The following is a 17,740-nucleotide window of genomic DNA, read 5'->3' as shown; positions in this document are numbered from 1 at the left end:
CGCTGATCAGACCTTGCTCTAGGGCTAATCTTATATCATTAAGATGCCTTCCTGAGTGAATTCTTCTTTGGCTGAAGAAACTTGGTGGCAGCATTAATTGCAAATAAAGACCATGGACTATTGTTGAATATAAAATATCTCTGAGAAGTGTCTGCCTTCACTATTGCGAACTCTCAGTAGTGACATAAAGACCTTTGTCCTGTGCAGATCCAGTTACAACCGGCGACAGAAGGCATATGTCCACTCTGAACAAAACAACACTTATTTTCATATTCTATGGCTGATGTTGAGTGATAACATTTTTGCATATCCTAAAAATTTTTATGCAGATGCTGTTTAAAGGCAAAAAGTGCTTTTACAATAATCTTCTTTGTGAATGGAATTTAAACTCTGAATGTGCTGCCTTTTCAATATGCCTGTCAAGTTCTGAATAATAACCTTTGACAGTGCTGAGCAGAAACAAAACCAGAGGTTGTTTCCTCTGTTCACAGCAACATCGTTTGTTATCTTTGCTTTTTGGACTTATGCCCATCCACCTTAAATAAAAATATGTAAATTAATATTTTAAATGAGTTACTAGACTCATGGTTTAAAGAAATAGTCTACTGTAAGTTTTACCATGGCAATTTGCAGATCTTTGTCTCTGGCTGTCTCAACCTGTGATGAATGGACAGTAGTTGACAAGGGGAAAAAATCTGCCAATTAATATATTTTCCTATATTACTGTACCAGTAAAATTTTATAAAACTTTTATATGCCTTTATAAAAATGGAGCAAATCTAAACACAAGATGCTGAGGTTGAGGTGAGGAGTAGACAGAAGAGGTGTTCTTTGTCTTGGAAAGAACTGTAGAATCACCTGTCTCCACATAGTCAAGGTAAATCATATATGGGAAGATTTAAGCTGTCTGCATATAATACCTATAGAAATAATTCAAATAGGAAGTATCAGGTTTTAAGCATTTTTGAAAGATTCTTTGACACTGGGTACCTGGTCATAATGAAATATTGTCTATTTTAATAACTTTATTTATAATAACCAAGTGATTTGTGCATGTGTATATAGCTTTGCCAACAATTCCTTTTACCATAGAATGAAATAACCCAACACACTGTAAATCTGCTTATTGCAGTACAGAATTTATTTTGGTTGAAGTTATTTTGAATTGAGTTGACAGGTTTATGATTGGTATGTTTTGCAAATCGTTGAAGACGATGAAGCAGAGATGTCCTTGCACAGCACTGTATAAGATATTGTAGCTGTATATCTTTAATAAACAATGCTTATTTTGACAAGTTTATTGAAAAAATTTATTAACTGCACAAAAAACTTTACAATGAAAATAATAACAGTAAAAACCAGTTATTAACAATTGTACCATCATTTAAAGAATTGATGGTATTTAAAAAATACCATTTAAAAATGGTATTTAAAAATGGTATTTAAAAAATACCATTTAAAAAATATTTAAAGAATATTTTTTCTTTCTTCAACAGTGCAAATCCAAGTGGAGGAAAAAGAAGATGATACTGAGGAAAGTTCAAGTAAGTGGGGATGGACATATCCCCACTTGGGATATGTTTCCTGTGGAATAGTGGTGAATTCAGGGGATTCATCCTCTTATCTTGTGGGAATATGCTACCATATGCAAGCAGAGGAGCATGTGTGGATGACTTTCGATGGTCTCACAAAAGAGATCAAGACCATCAAACAGAATCTCTACTCGAGATTCCATTCAGTTGGCACACACACATTCCACCCAATTTATAATTTACTCATGAGTAAGTAGATGGTAGTTCAGAAAAAATTTGCTCTTTTATTTCTTTACTATTTTCCCCCATGAAAATCTTTGTCCTAAAAGCTTTTCTCTAAGGCTGAATCTATTACAATATAACAGATTGACCTTTTTGACTGAACTGATCAGGTGGTTCAATAAAAATGAAAAAACCTGTTCTTTTGTACTGAATTCATGGGTATTTTGTCGGAATTGCTCCGTTGTTTTTACTTTGAGTAGGTTCAGCTCAAGAGCTGTGACCCCTTTCCAGGCATGCAGACCCCTCATGGACTGGAACAGAGAAAGATCATTATATGAGCAAAAGTTTTGAGTTTACCAAAACTGAAAGAGCAGCATCTCAAGAAGAGTTCAATCAGAGAATACATCAACACTGTCAATTAAAAACCTGAGCCCAACATGACAGCCAGTGAATGTTCATGATGACAGTTGGTTTCATTAATTTGGTACATTTTACATGAAAACAGCCCAGAGTCTCACATAGATCCTAGATGCTATGACTTGACTGCTGTTGGGGAGGAAAAGTAATTTTTGCTCTACCCTCCTGAGTTCTTAGCTATAATATAAGACAGTTTAACAAGAAAAAAACCAAAACAAACCAGAAGTTTATTAACACATACACCTCATGTATGCATGGGAGATATCCAGGAAAATGAATAACTGTGAGGTGGCTTAAAATTTAGATTTGAACACCATCTAAAGAGGGGAGAGGGAGGGCATGTAGGTCTCTTGAGAGAGAATAAATAAGTTTTAGGAGAATAGATGGGAATTATGATAGTTTATGATAAAGTGTGTCTGCATGTGGTGTTGACCTATAGTCTCCTCTCCTGTGATAATAGTCTATCTTCCTTGGGGATGAAACTCCTGGGGAGGGGATTTATGACAGTTGAGCTCCTTTTGGAGACTCTGTCTTTAAGCAGCTAAGAGAAGTTCAGAGAAAGTCTCTTCCTGCATTTGCTGTTTTTCAAGTGCTACAGCTCAAAATAGTCAATACACCAAAGTGGCATATTTTGGGGTGGTATATTCAGAATGCCTTTTTGACGTGGTATATTTTGCTACCCTTCAAAACTGAATCAAGCCCATTCCAAAAGGTAATGTATGCAAATCCACATTTAGTAGGCAACTGTAAAACATTCCTTTTTTAAGAATTTGAATATTTGGAAACTAGTTAAAACACTAAATAAAGACCTTTTTGTTCTAAGTGCTAAAATATAAATATAATAATACACTTTTCATCCATGGTCAAACTCTGCAAGCTTAATAGTTTAGCCTTAATATGAAATATACTAAAATGCAGGGTAATAAGTGGCTGCTAGAGTTTTCGAGCTATTTGTGGGTGAAATTGTTTCTCAGTTCCTATGAGGCTGTGTTCTTTCTATAATTAGTGACTAAAATGAACAATAAAGGCTGGGTAAATTTTCAGAATGCCAGAGTGGGGTTCAAATAACATATAACATTTGCCACAGTATTTAACAAATGGAAACTCATTCTTGGTTTTGATGACAAAATATAGTTTTCCAAACCCGGTTAGAAAAGTTACTCTCTGTTAGTCAAACTTTAGTAATAATGGTAATATTTAGATCTTAGATTTGAAATATCAATAAAAAAATTTTGATAAGTAATGTTAAAAAGATAATAAAAAATAACAAAAAGATTTTAAAAGATAAAATAATGACACACACATATGTAAAAATTAAGACATTTGACTAATAAATGAGGAATCTGGTGAGGCATTTATAGCAGTTACCAGTTAAAGGAAAATTCAAAGAACAGATATATTTATAGATCAGGAATATTGAAATGATTGTGCAAATAAGGCATGACTGTTTTGGGGATTTTTTCTTTCATTTTCTTTTTCGGTAGTGGAAGGTTGTCTCTGCATTAAGCAGAGTTCACTTGCTTGTCTACAGACAAGAACTATTTTGCATTACTATCTAGTTATCCGTAACTTACAAGGTTACAAAATAGCTTCCATAGAATCAGAATCAGGTAACACAGAAGGGTATGGTGCAGACAATTCATAGTTTTCCATTAAAGCACAAATTTTTCCCTAAGTAGCTTCTATTTAAGAAGATAGTGATAATTATGAGTAATATTTGTTTTTTGTAATAAACATCAGAAGTTGACTCTAAATATCAGAAGTTAAAAAACAAAAGTGAAAGTGAAGTAGGATGTATGTCATAACGGTGAAGGAAGGAACTGAATTCTCCCTCTACTCTTTACCTGAAAGCTTCCGAAGAAGTTATGGACATATAAGGCATTAATTGTTAGTTGATGAATAAAATAAAATAATGTCATTTCTCTCAGTTTTGTATTAAATTTACAAGTTATTTATATCTATTTCTAATCAAAAAGATAAAATGATCAAGCAAAGGTATTTACTATCAGTTTCATTTAAGAAACAGGAAGAAATATCTAGGCAAAAGAAGAAATATTTGAAGTCAAGAATGAGAATAATTTTACATAAAATAGGTAAGCAACAAGGATTTACTGTGTAACACAGGGAACTGTATTCAATATCTTGTAAAAACCTATAAAGGGAAATAATCTGAAAAATATATATATGTATGTATAATTGAATCACTTGCTGTATACCTGAAACTTACACAGTACTGTAAATCAACTATACTTCAATTTTTTTCAAAAAGTAAAAAAAAGAAAAAGAATGAGAATAATTTGAATTAGGAGGAATGTCAAGGCATACATTAATTTCTTCAAAATTATTCTGTTTTGTAGCATTTCCTTGTCATTCTTATTCTTTGTTCTGAGATAGAAGTAGTATTAGCACATAGTGGTTAAACATTCAACCCTTATGTGTTGAATTGGTAACCTATAAACTTGGTCTGAGAGATCATGGTGTGATATTAAACTCCAACTCATCTAGTTACCCAAGTAAATGAAGGCTGGAATTCTAAGCATTATTAGAATTTGGGGATCGACACTGACATATGAGTAGATAAACCACAAGAAATGAGAATTTAGATAAATGTATTTATTTATTTTAAATTTATTTATTTATTTATTGGCTGTGTTGGGTCTATGTTGCGGGCTTTCTCTAGTTGTGGCGAGCAGGGGCTACTCTTCGTTGAGGTGCACACGCTTCTCGTTGCGGTGGCTTCTCTTTGTTGCAGAGCATGGGCTCTAGGCACGTGGGCTTCAGTAGTTATGGCATGCGGGCTCAGAAGTTGTGGCTCGCGGGCTCTAGAGCACAGGCTCAGTAGTTGTGGTGCAAGGGCTTAGTTGCTCTGCAGTATGTGGGATCTTCCCGGATCAGGGCTCGAACCTGTGTCCCCTGCATTGACAGGCAGACTCTCAACCACTGCGCCACTTATCTAGGGGAGTCCCTAGATAAATGTAATTAAGTGGCAGGCTATGAAATATATATGGCATGGTGCGTCTTATCTTGATATGACAAATTGCTGGATTATGGTCTCAGATGTGTGACAATGATAATTAAAAAGTAAGAATACATTTGGTAGTGGGAGAGCACTTTTCTGATACTGCTCACTGAAGCATTAACTGCTGTGTTTAGGTGAAGAGGAAGAGGAGGAGGAAGACAAACTACCTCGAAGAGAGAGCATGAGACCAAAGAGGAAACGGACCAGAGATGTCATCAATGAAGATGACCCAGAACCTGAACCAGAGGATGAAGAAACGAGGAAGGCCAGAGAAAAAGAGAGAAGGAGGAGGATGAGGAGAGGAGAGTAAGTTAGTTCTTATCTGAAATTGCTTCTCATTCAGAAGTGCCTGATGCTGAAAGACGACCACTCCCTTAGGCACTCCCTGGCCTTAAAATTGGTAATTAAACCTACTTTCAGAAAAACAGGCTTCATCTGCCATTTTACTCCACTTAGTTAATGTATTTTGACATTAAAATAGAATTGTAAAATGAATATATATTAAGAATGGACTTATGAGAAATTCCCTTATGAGAGATCTGAATTGTCTAGGTCATTGACATATTTAGTTAATTTAAATATTTTAAAGTTATCCCATTAGTTAAGTGCATCGTTACTGAAGTTAAGTGAAAAACTCCTTAACAATGAACCCAAATCACTTATCTTACAGAGCAGGGGTTGGCCAACCATGGTTAATTCCAACCCAAGGGCTAAGAATGATTCTTACAGTTTTAAGAAAACTGTAATTTAAAAAAAAACAAAGAGGAATATGGGACAGAGCTGTATATAGCTCCCAAAGTCTAAAATATTAACTATCTGTCCCTTTACAAAGGATTGGGATTGTCATTTCCTTTTTAATATAACCCTTTGTCTTTCAGTTCTACCAGGCCAACGTTTTTCTGAGTGCTGTCTTTGTGTAGAATAATATATTAAATGCTGTTTAGGAAAAAATCCAAGAAAATAATTTTCTAGTCTTTGCTTTCTGGAAAATTGCAGATGGCAGGCAGGTAGGAAAAGTGTGCATGTAAAACACATTTACTAATAGAAAACCTAGACCCCTTGGAAAGGATTTAAGAGAATAGCTCCTCTGCCACCCCAGGTGGGGCATGGGAATCACCATGAGGTGATGGGATCTCCTCTGAAACAGTCCTAAAACTTTAAATGGTGAGGAACTTTCCAAGATAGCCTCCCAAGATGACACATTGCAGTACTCAATAACAAGCTATTATTTTCCTCTTCATAAGTAATTGTAATTAAATACAACTATGTGAACATTTTGTCAGGTAGAGAAGCTTAGCATTAATAGACGATGGTTCCTTTTAAAATAAGAGTAGCCCTACCCATTTCTTCATTATATTTTTGTTGATTTAAGTTTTTAAATCTCTCTCTTCCTCTTCTTTCTCTTGTTCCTTTTTCTCCTTCTCCTCCCCAAGTTCCTCCTCTTTCTTCTCTTTGAATACTAAGACATCACCTGCTTTACGTTTTGACTCTGGCATTTTTTATGTCTATCGTCCTTTCAAGTATTTTTATGCTTTGTTCTTTTCAAAAACAGAACACCCTTTTAAGTTCCATGTCTTATTGTGATTGTTATTGCTATTATTATGTAGTAATATTTCCTACTAGCAAAGCTTATGCCTTCTGACAGTGGTATTTCATTGAGAAAACATCACCAATAGACATATGCATGATATAGGTTGTGTTCCACAATTTGCTTTTCCTCTCCACTTGTGCCTCAGAGATGTCCTTTTTAAAAGATGACTTGGGTGGGAATTCCTCTTGTCTCCTGGTCTGTTCAAGGCCCTCACGTCAGTGTTCAACCTCTAGAAATAGGACCATATGAATCAACTGGGTCTTGGCCCCTGTTACTTGGGGCAGTCTTGTCCCAGTGAAAGTGTCTGTCCTTAGCTGATCCTACTCTCATCCTGATTCTGAGAAGCCAGAATCACCCCTGGTTCCCTCCCTCCCCACTTCTCCACAGAGCCAACTAAATCCAAGGTTGTAATGTTAACCGTCTTTGGAGTTGGTTAAAAAACACTGCCTCGTTTGGCATTTTGGAGTATTTCTAATAATATTACAGGCTTTTCTTGACCCAGTTTTAAGTGAGTAAGTAATATGTTCATAGCACTGAGAAATTCAGCACGTTATACCTCCTTTTTCCTAACAACTGTTGTTTAAATAAATCAAACCTAAGATAGAAAGCCATTCTTACACAGATTAGCCCTAAATTTTAGAAGATAAAGCATGTCAGTGCTATGCCCTTTTAATATGATTAGTGCTTTCTTTGAGTGGTTCCTAGAAAAGCAGTTTCCCTGTAATACAGTGTTTTAGTTATGCATGATCATATTTTAATTATGCAAAAATGTAATATTTTAATTACCTGCATATTTGAAGGTAACTTAGCCGGCAACAGCTATACCTTGTAGCATAGCATGATCTTCCTGGAGCAATCAACAATTAACAACAAAGACTTTAAAAATATACCAGTCTAAGATCATTTAGTGTAGGAATAAATGTCTTTCTATAACATTCTAATCTTGGAAGACATTGTTATATTTTAGTATATTTGATGGTAATCCAATATACAGAAAAACTCTGTACATAAACATTTATTCAATAAATATTTATCCAGCTCCACTTCTGTGGAAGATAATTTGCTAATTTCTTTGGAAGATATGGATATGATTATGCAATTGCCTGCATTCTCTAGAAATTCATAATATAGTAAGGGAGAGGCCACTTAGACACAAATTATTATGAAATAAGACAGTATAAATGTGCCAGAGAAGTACAAAGTGATTTAGAGTCTTAGAGAAAAGTATTCTCATAGGGATAATCAGAAAAGGGTATTGAAGACATTTCATATCATTTTTGAAGGAATCATAGAATTTGAATATGTTAAACATACAAAGTACTGGGTTTAAGATAGCAGGAAACTACGTAATTAATGTTAGGAATGTAGAGAAATGTAGAGAAATAAGCTTTAGTTACATGGTAAATCCAAACATCAAATAGATCATTCTTTCATTCTTTGTGAGTATTTTATTATGGTTGTATAGCACCATAGGATTTTATATAATAAATATCAAATAATTAAAATAGAAACAACCTAATGGCAATCAGAGTTGTATCTTAGTGGAGGGTATTTCCATAGTTCTCTCGAACCAGGATTACTATTCTAAGCAAAATGTCTGCATCGGTCAAAAAAAAACAAAGTATCTATGACAAGTGTATTTTAGAGGGTTAATTTAAATTTTTGTTTCAGTAATCATGACCTGATTAAAAACTCTGGATTGGTAGGAAAGAAAGGAGATTGCGAAGTCATTTTATAAGGTGGGCTGTAAAATTATGGGTATGTCCTCCTATCATTCAGCTGAAACTTTCAAAAACATCTTTTGCCATAGCCCTACTATGTGTGGTCATGAGTTTAGTGAACAACAAAATATGTTTCTGACTAACACTGAGTCAGATTACATTTTTTTTGTCAGTCAGGGTCTAGTTAGGAGAAAGAAACTCCAACAGTTAATTGAAGAGAGAGTATTTAATAAGAGGACTGTTTAGTAGATATAAATAATTGCTAACTAGGTTACTGGAAAGGTGAAAGAGAACACGAAGTATCGTGGTGACGGCAACTATAGGAAGCAAATAGCATACTAGGGGCTGGAGGAACAACGGAAAGAGGTTGGAATTAAAACTTAAAAGCATAGAGGAGAGACCCACGGAGCTAAAACTATTGCAGAGGGGGGCGATGCTCAAGGGGTGCTGGTGTCTACTGGGAGAATGATGAAGCTGGTTCTGCTAGTGTTGGAAAAGTCGGAAACTAGTTTCACCTGCAGCTATGGGAAGGCCCTGCAGCTCTTGGGGTGAAGAAGCATCACTAAAGAGTAAACATCACCACAGGAAGCAAACAGGAAACCAAAGAAAGGAAAGACGTAGTCCCTTCTTAGTGTCTTCTATGGGCAGCCGAAAAATGAGCCAACTGACAAACCAGAAATGTACCCTACAGAGTCACAGCCACAGCATCACAATATTAAGTATAGAAGGGTAAATTTGAAGTTAAGCAACAACAGCTCATAACTGAAACAATCTATTACCAAAAAAAAAAAAAGGATCTCTGCAATAGGCCATTACATTCCTCAATTTAAAAATCACGTTGTTCATGTTTAGATTTTGTTTTCTTTGAGTTTTGGACCCTTTGATATTTTTGCAATACTAGGAACACAGAAAAGAAAAGATACATCTCATTTGCTCAGTAAGAAACTAAATTCCTTTGAAGGCCTCTTCAAAGGATTCACTTCTGTCAAATATACTTCAAGTTGAATTTTATCAATTGAAGTTTTGAGTTTAATTAACAGATTAAAGTTACCTTTGAGGAATAGATTTTTAAATTTTTTCCTATTTCAGTTTTTCTCTTTCTCTCGAGACAGGGCTAACAAATTTTTTAAGGGCACTTCAAAGACATGCTCACCTCTAATTTACTATCCTTGTTGAAAAATAAAGTTTTTAAATGAAATGTAGAATTGGTGGGGGAAGGTGTACAGGGGAACAGAGAAGAAAATATATTGATAGATCTGTAACTGTTTCCACACATTTTCTAGTTCTGAGAATTTGAGACTATGGACATAAAATGGTTTCAGTACTTCAGAATGTAAACACTATTGTTTAAAGTTATATTTCCAGAAATCCTGCATCACTGTTCAGATACAAGCACTAAGGCTTGTGGATCTCAGCACACACCATATATAGTCAAGTTGCTATACATTGATCATCTGAGTATCTCATAGCATTCTTTAAGTTTGGAAGTCAAGCAAAACTTAACTTTACTAAAGGAGGTTTTTTTTTGTTTGTTTGTTTTCTGTTTTAAGGGAAGAAGAAGAAGAAATTGATGAAGAGGAATTGGAAAGATTGAAGGCAGAGTTAGATGAGAATAGACAAATGATTGCTACTGTCAAATGCAAGCCTTGGAAAATGGAAAAGAAAATTGAAGTTCTCAAGTATGTTGCCACTTTTCAAAATTAGAAACATTTTCCCTGCTATTGATCTCCCAAATTCTCTGAGTATTACCTATATATTATAGATAATACTATATGTGATACATCATGTATATAATACTCATTATATATAATTTTCATGGTCATATATAACATATATGGTACCTATCATATAGTTAACATATATCATATCACTAGAGAGGCTGGGCTAATGATTATAAAAGAAAATCATGATTAAATTCATTATTTGGAGTCTTACAATCTCAGATCACTTTTAATCATTTGTTCCTTGAACTGAGAATTTCCTTAGTTTAATACATACATTACTATCTCTCTGAAGGAGATAATATATTTGAATTTTACAAGTTTGTTGGATTGCACACTCTAGTTTCTCTGCAGGGTTCCAGCCTCAAATGATATATTCATGTGACAGCTCTTGTTAAAGCACAGGGAGTAAACGGGAAGAGTAACAGAAGAGTAAACGGGATTCCAATTAAGGATTACGCTAATAGCTATTCCCTGGTAACATGTAAGCGACCCAATTTCACTCTTTTGTTGAGTCTTGACACACTCAGAGACACATAGGTTTATAAACTCCTGATAAGAAAAGTCAAATGTTTATCCCTTTCCCTTTTGGGATTGGAAGCAGATTCGCCTCTGAGGATCACACTATATTTCTTTGCATGGTGGTTTGGGGAAGTGGGGCATGAATAAAAGGGACCATGTCTGTGATAACAACCATATTTGCATCTCACAGATGTGATACAGATTGCATTTTTTACACAGAACAATTTTTATAAACAGTGATAAATTTCCAAAGCTATCCCTCCACAAGCCTATTTAACTAATAACGTTAAACATTATAGTGTATCTATGATAATGTTAAAGTCTTTTTGTCTCTGGTAATGAAAAAAACTGAAGCAGCTATCAGGATAATCCACTACTAATCCTGGCTCTGCAAGAGCTTGTGTGTTATTTAAGAAATTGGCTTAAACTTCTGGGGCCTCAGTTACCTCATATCCAAAATAAAACAAGATATTCCAGGTTTACCCTATGAGGTGGGAACCTAGGCATCATTTCTAATGTTATTGCTTTGTTTCGTGGAATAAGGTTTCCAAGTTCCAAACAGTGGTCTTCCCAGAAAGCTTTTGGAACACCACACAACTGTAGGCTGGGAACTACTTATGCACGTGCTTGTACACCAGCCATAAATGAAGGCAAAGACAAGTAGCGTTTCTGGTTCCATGAAGCTATTAATGTATGTGCATATGCACGTGTGTGTGTGTGTGTCAAAGTAGTTTTCATTTAATGAAGTAATAATGATGCTAAATGATAGGTTTAGGAAATACCCTTACTTGGCAAAATAGAAGTTTGGTAACCTTATATTGTTTCCCAAAATATTGGGTGGGCCAAAAATTGTCCTCGGTATTTTAAGTAAAAATAAAAGACACATTTTTCATTTTCACCAAGAACTTTATTGAACAACGTATTCACCCTTTTGTTCCACTACCTTCTGCCATTTTTCAGACAACTTCATAATTCCATCTTCCCAAAACTTACCTTTTTGAGCAAAGAACTGTTCCAGGTACCTTTTACAGTCTTCCAGGGAACTGAACTTTTTTCCATTAAGAGAATTTTGTAAAGACCAAAATAAATGGAAATCCGAAGGTGCAATGTCTGGTGAATGTGGCAGATGAATCAGAACTTCCCAGCCAAGCTGTAACCGTTTTTGCCTGGTCATCAAAGAAACATGTGGCCTTGCGTTACCCTGATGAAAGATCATGCGTTTTCTGTTGACTAATTCTGGATACTTTTCATGGAGTGCTGCTTTCAGTTGGTCTAATTGGGAGCAGTACTTGTTGGAATTAATTGTTTGGTTTTCCAGAAGGAGCTCATAATAGAGGACTCCCTTCCAATCCCACCATATACACAACATCAGCTTCTTTGGATAAAGACCGGCCTTTGGTGTGGTTGGTCGTGGTTCATTTCACTTGCCTCACTATCTCTTCCATTCCACATCATTGTACCTCTTCATCTCCTGTCACAATTTGTTTTAAAAATGGAATGTTTTCATTATGTTTCAGTAGAGAATCGCATGTGGAAATATGGTCAAGAAGGTTTTTTTCGCTTAACTTACTTGGAACCCAAACGTCAAAGCGATTCACATAACCAAGCTGGTGCAAATGACTTTCAGCTCTTGATTTGGATATTTTGAGTATGTCGGCTATCTCCTGCATGGTATAAAGTTGATTGTTCTCAATTATTGTTTCTATTTGATCGCTATCAACTTCAACTGGTATATCTGACCATGGAGCCTTGGCCAGCGAGAAATCTCCAGCACGAAACTTTGCAAACCAGTTTTGACACATTCGATCAGTCACAGCACCTTCTCCATACACAGCACAAATATTTTTGTGTGTTTCGCTTGCATTTTTACCTTTCTTGAAATAATAAAGCCTGATATACTGAAAATGTTGCTTTTTTCTTCCATCTTCAGTATTAAAATGGCTACACAAAAACTCACTAATTTTGATACTTTTTTTTAATGCATGCTGATATGACAGCTGTTACATACAATCTAACAAAATTGTTTCAAATGAAGTTAAAGACAACTAAGTGCTGCTAGAGCCATCTTACAGAAAAAACCGAATGAACTTTTTGGCCTACCCAATATGTTTTGAAATATTGCTGACCATGAAATTCCCAAACCTGGGAACCACAGGTAACTGTATATAGAAAGTTGTAAAATTGGAAAGTGATAATATTGTGAACTGTCAAAGTGTGGTGTGAAACTGCATTAAAATGCCAAGCAATATATCCTCCCTTTCCACCTGCGTGGAGGTGTAGAAATACCCCCTCACTCTTCTTTGCCTGCATCTTCCATATAGGGCAGTGAAGAAGGGATGGGTTTCAGTCTTAAGTTTGAATCTCAGATCTTCCACCTGTGCAAATTTGAATGAATTGTGTAGCCCTCTGACCTTGGGTTTCTTATGAAATTTTACTAATTTACAGGGCTATTGGAATCATAAAGTGAGTTATTTCATATGAAACACTTAGCAGGGTGCCAGAACATAGCACAAAGCTGGGAAACACAAGTTGTAATTATTATTTCATCTCAGGACAGACTCAGTGTTGTCTGATTCCCTGCAGTATGACAGGAGAGATGGGAAGGGTACAGGACCTGGCAGGACTAGGTGGGAGCAGACTTAGCCATAGGCAACCCCAGGAGCCTTGGGGGATGGTGGCACATTGGTATAGCAGTCTGGATGGACAACTGATTTTGATGCTCCAACAAAGAAAAGAGGGTATCTTGACAGTTTGGCAGAATCCACGGTCAGCCGCTTTCAGATCTTCCAAAACGTACCCACAGGGTAATCTTGTGGCAGATTCCAGGTCCTGGGGCCTTAGGCTGGAGTCCAGGGATAAAGCCATTTTTAGAGGCGGGGAGAGATAAGGGTTGGGATGGAAGGAAGGGCAATACCATGACCTATTACTAGGGCAGAGGTTGAAGATGGGGAGTCCGCCGCTGAATCTAGACTATAGGTGGTTTTTATTTGGCCCACATGCTTTTTGTTTCTTTTTCTTTTATTGTTTTTTTAAAACTTGTGATTAAATATACATAACATAAAATTTACCATTTTAATCATCTGGGGGTGTATATTTTTATAAAAATGTTTTTTCTTTGTTGTTAAATTTTAAAAAGTGGGAGAGTTCAGATTTTAAAAATCCAGATGTTCAGCTTCTCCTGGATAAGAAGAAAATCTGGTCCCCATCCCTACATGAAAATAATAGCTGGGGCTAAGCAATTGCTGTCCCCTACTAACAGGGCACTCCGTCTTCAGTGTGCACAGCTCCCAAACAAGCCACATCTCTTATTCACGCTCCTTGGCTGGACCTTATAAGCATTCAAGTTTGCTGCCTCTTACCCCTGTAGCTGGGGAGCAAGTTAGGCATGCTATCAAGACAGTGATTCAGAAAGTTGGAGTGAAAGCCAGCTCGCAGAATGGAAGCACAGATTTAGGCCCAGAGAAGAAACAACTATGGCTTCTCACCTGTCAGCAATGCTCACTGTCTTGGGATGATTCTCCACAGCCAGAAATGGCTCCTGCTTTGTGGCTTTGCAGTATTCTGCACAGCTGGTACCATTGGCCATGGTCAACCTGATTCTCTTGGTTTCAGCCTCTGTGATAAAGTCGTTGGTACTACAGTGCCCGACCTGTCTCCCTTCGTAGATTTCTGAATGCTGTACTGAGCTTCTCCCCCACAGGTTCCTATCACATATTAGATAGTGGTCAGTACTTAGAACATGCAGTAAAGTTTCTCTACCCCAGTGTTACTAAAACATGGGAGTCAGGCAGCTTTCCTCCCACCCTTTTATTCCATTCAGAGACATCAAACTCTGAGAGAGTGTGTCTAAGGATTATATTATTCCCAGAAGTAGCCTCCAATCATCACTTCTGGCTAAGTCTATGGAATCCAAGGCACTAGGCTCAATATAACTGGAGCAGATATTTTCATCACAGGTTTGGATCTGTATCTAGGTTCTGAGGCTTCCCATCTGCCTCTGGACTCTGAAAAACTTGTGAAACTTCTAAGACAGAATTTACAGAGGGTCAAGGTTTTAAGATATGTTTTAAAGTAAAGCCTCAGGAATGGTAGCTTATGGTTCTGAGGATGCTGTAGGAGACTCGGGTAGTTCTCATATTTTGAAAGATTATCTACCACTAGGAACTTGAGCATTCTCAGGGCTGAGGGTCAAACATTGGTTAATATAAGCAGTAAATACATAGGCACGAACCTCAAAGAATGGGTTGTAAATCCATATGGACTCTCAAACATGGTTTAGGAACTGGAGCTCAGCATTTTTTTTTTTTTTTTTTTGCGGTACGCGGGCCTCTCACTGTTGTGGCCTCTCCCGTTGCGGAGCACAGGCTCCGGACCCGCAGGCTCAGCGGCCATGGCTCACGGGCCCAGCCGCTCCACGGCATGTGGGATCTTCCCGGACCAGGGCACGAACCCGTGTCCCCTGCATCGGCAGGCGGACTCTCAAACACTGCGCCACCAGGGAAGCCCGAGCTCAGCATTTTTGAGGCAGCAGAATTGGCTCCTTAGGGCTGAAGAGAAGCCACCTCATTTCCACCTTCACTGTGGAATGGTGTTTTTCAATGTATGTTTTCCTGTGTATTGATACAGGTTCAAACATTCATGTATCTTTAAACCTACTGAATAAAAATCTCTGGGTGGAGGGGCAGGGGTGTCTGGCCCAGATCAGGAATGTGTATTTTTAGTTTTACTCTAAAAGTCATTAATGTACGGTCAGGATTGAGCATCCCTTTCTTCATTTCTGAGAATCAGAAAACTTCATTAAGCAGAATATTCTATTCTGTGGACTGTTTATTGAATGGGTGAGAATATGTGTGGGTCAGGCCTAGGAAAAGGGAAAGAGTAGTGGATTTTCCAATTATTTGAAGGTCGTTCCTATTTTTTATTAGTTATCTAACTGAAAAATATCCAACAGCAAGGATTTTTAGCTTAATCTGTGTTTAAGTTTTTAATGGATTTAACTCAGAAGTTGGATGAATAGATCTTTCCTACCTATAAAAGTGGCTGCACTAATGTACCAGCCACCATAGGTGAAATAAAACACCTGGATGGAAAATGACAGATTTACTTATTAGTCATCCTGAAAGCTAAAACCTTTGACTATATCAGAACATTCTATGTGGTAGATTAAAAGCCCTCATCACTTAACCTAAATAAACAACTACTTTATTTTGTTATAGTGGAATAGGTTTTGGATTGAAAATTAAGAGATTGGACTCTGCTCTAAGCTCTAATTTCTAACTTTACCTCTCTGAGCCTCAGTTTATTTATTTATAAAATAAAAGGACTGGATTGTAGGCCCGTAATTTTCAAAGTGCTGTCCTCAGAGTTTAAGTTTGGTGAAGTCCCTTTATAAAGAGCAAAGGAGGCAGAGGTCAGAGGGAGGACTGCTTGGCCACATGTCAGTGTCAAGCAGAGGAGACCTGTGGTTTCTCTTTTCTATACAATGTACTTCCATATAAAGCATTCATTTGAAGAAAAAAATGCTTCTGTGCCTATTAACATAAGAAATAGCTTTAAGAAACCCACTTAATTGGATATTTAAGGAAACTTATTTTAGGGATGGAGCAGTTCTATCATTCCATGAGTTTACAGATTAGGGTGTGGAAGTACATACTCCAATATACTTTTGCATGGAAATGGCTCTTGGGTAGAAGCCATTTTAAAATGATTTATTTCGATGAAGAAGATGTTTATTTAGCTATTATACTGCCTGCTTTAATTTCTGAGCTTTGTAGCACCCTGACCCAAGTTCCCAGGAATTGTCCATTGGCAGACTAGGCCTGGTGATTTATTAATGAAACACCCAGTAAAGCCAAGAAAGTTACTCTTAGAATTTCATTTACTTTTAAACAGGTGCTTGAAAGTGTCACCTAGTCCTTAAGGTAACATCCTTCCCTACTCAAACTTTCTTCGTCCTTCGACACTGCTTTTTGGTTTTCTTTTCTTTTCTTTTTTGGTAGGGGAAGCTAATATAATTCATAGGCAAGAATTGTGATTTCAACTTTAGTTCAAAAAGGCCTTTACTTCATCTGCCACTGTGAAGGAATGAGGGATTCCACACAAGAGGACTTTTAAGCGTGTGTACTCATCCACTAATACACACTTCAATCATTTGAAGTGTGTATTCACCAAAAACTCAACCAAAGCAGAGACCTTTAGTTCTTGTACATTACAGGTATCTTGGGTACGTTCATTTTCTCATCCAAAGAATGGAGAGTCTGTAGGCAATTAGTACAGCTGAATTTTGTTGATCAAAATGTAACATTGACATCCAATTTTTCTACTGTTTAATAAGAGTCCCCTAGGTATCAAGCATTATGCTGTGACCTTAGACAAGTTTCTTAACCTCTGCATCCTTGAGTTTATCCTCTATAAATGGGGATAAAAGTAGTAGAACTTCATAAAATTCCTGAGAGGATTAAATCATTTAATAGACCTACAGCACTTAGAATGATGCCTGTCACATAGTAATCATTTTCTACACCTTCTTATATATCATCTTCTTCTTAATTGCATTTCATTATACACTACTTTCTCAAGTATTATCAGTCAATGTATCACATATGGTAAGCCACACTGAATTAATTTCCCCAGCTTGCCAAAGTATCCTAGCCTCCAAAAATTTTTGATAAACAGCAGCTTACCTAACTTGCACTCTTTAGAATTTTAGCTGTCAGTGATAGCTATTTTTCACAACTTGTTATTAGACTATCCATAAATATATGATCTTTGAAAACTGATTAAAAGGAGAAATTCATTAATTATGACTTCAAGTTATTTAGGAATACTTTTAAATATATTTGACATACTACATTAACAGTAAAAAGAAAGCAAATGTGCACATGATAAGCACAAAATAAGCTTAGTTTGAGAAGTTTATCCTTGTTGTTTTGGGAAAGTATCATACAGGTCTCAGATAAGGTACTAATTATGAAGATAACCCTTAAATTTATCAT

At 36.4% G+C, this 17,740-nt stretch overlaps 1 protein-coding gene across 1 annotated transcript in view; it reads left to right on the top strand.

The window, feature by feature from the left end:
- The window catches only part of TMC1 (transmembrane channel like 1), a 155,235-nt gene that overhangs the window by 51,698 nt on the left and 85,797 nt on the right, over nucleotides 1–17,740 (top strand). The window contains exons 4-6 of the mRNA XM_060014630.1: nucleotides 1,497–1,544; nucleotides 5,325–5,496; nucleotides 10,053–10,181. Coding sequence (XP_059870613.1) covers nucleotides 1,497–1,544; nucleotides 5,325–5,496; nucleotides 10,053–10,181 — 349 coding nt within the window. The remainder of the gene's footprint in view (nucleotides 1–1,496; nucleotides 1,545–5,324; nucleotides 5,497–10,052; nucleotides 10,182–17,740) is intronic.

This window comes from Delphinus delphis, chromosome 6 (assembly GCF_949987515.2).
Source record: "Delphinus delphis chromosome 6, mDelDel1.2, whole genome shotgun sequence".
NCBI classification, from domain to species: domain Eukaryota; kingdom Metazoa; phylum Chordata; class Mammalia; order Artiodactyla; family Delphinidae; genus Delphinus; species Delphinus delphis.
The sequence above is the reverse complement of the archived record's forward strand: the minus strand, read 5'-3'. Positions and strand labels throughout refer to the sequence as shown.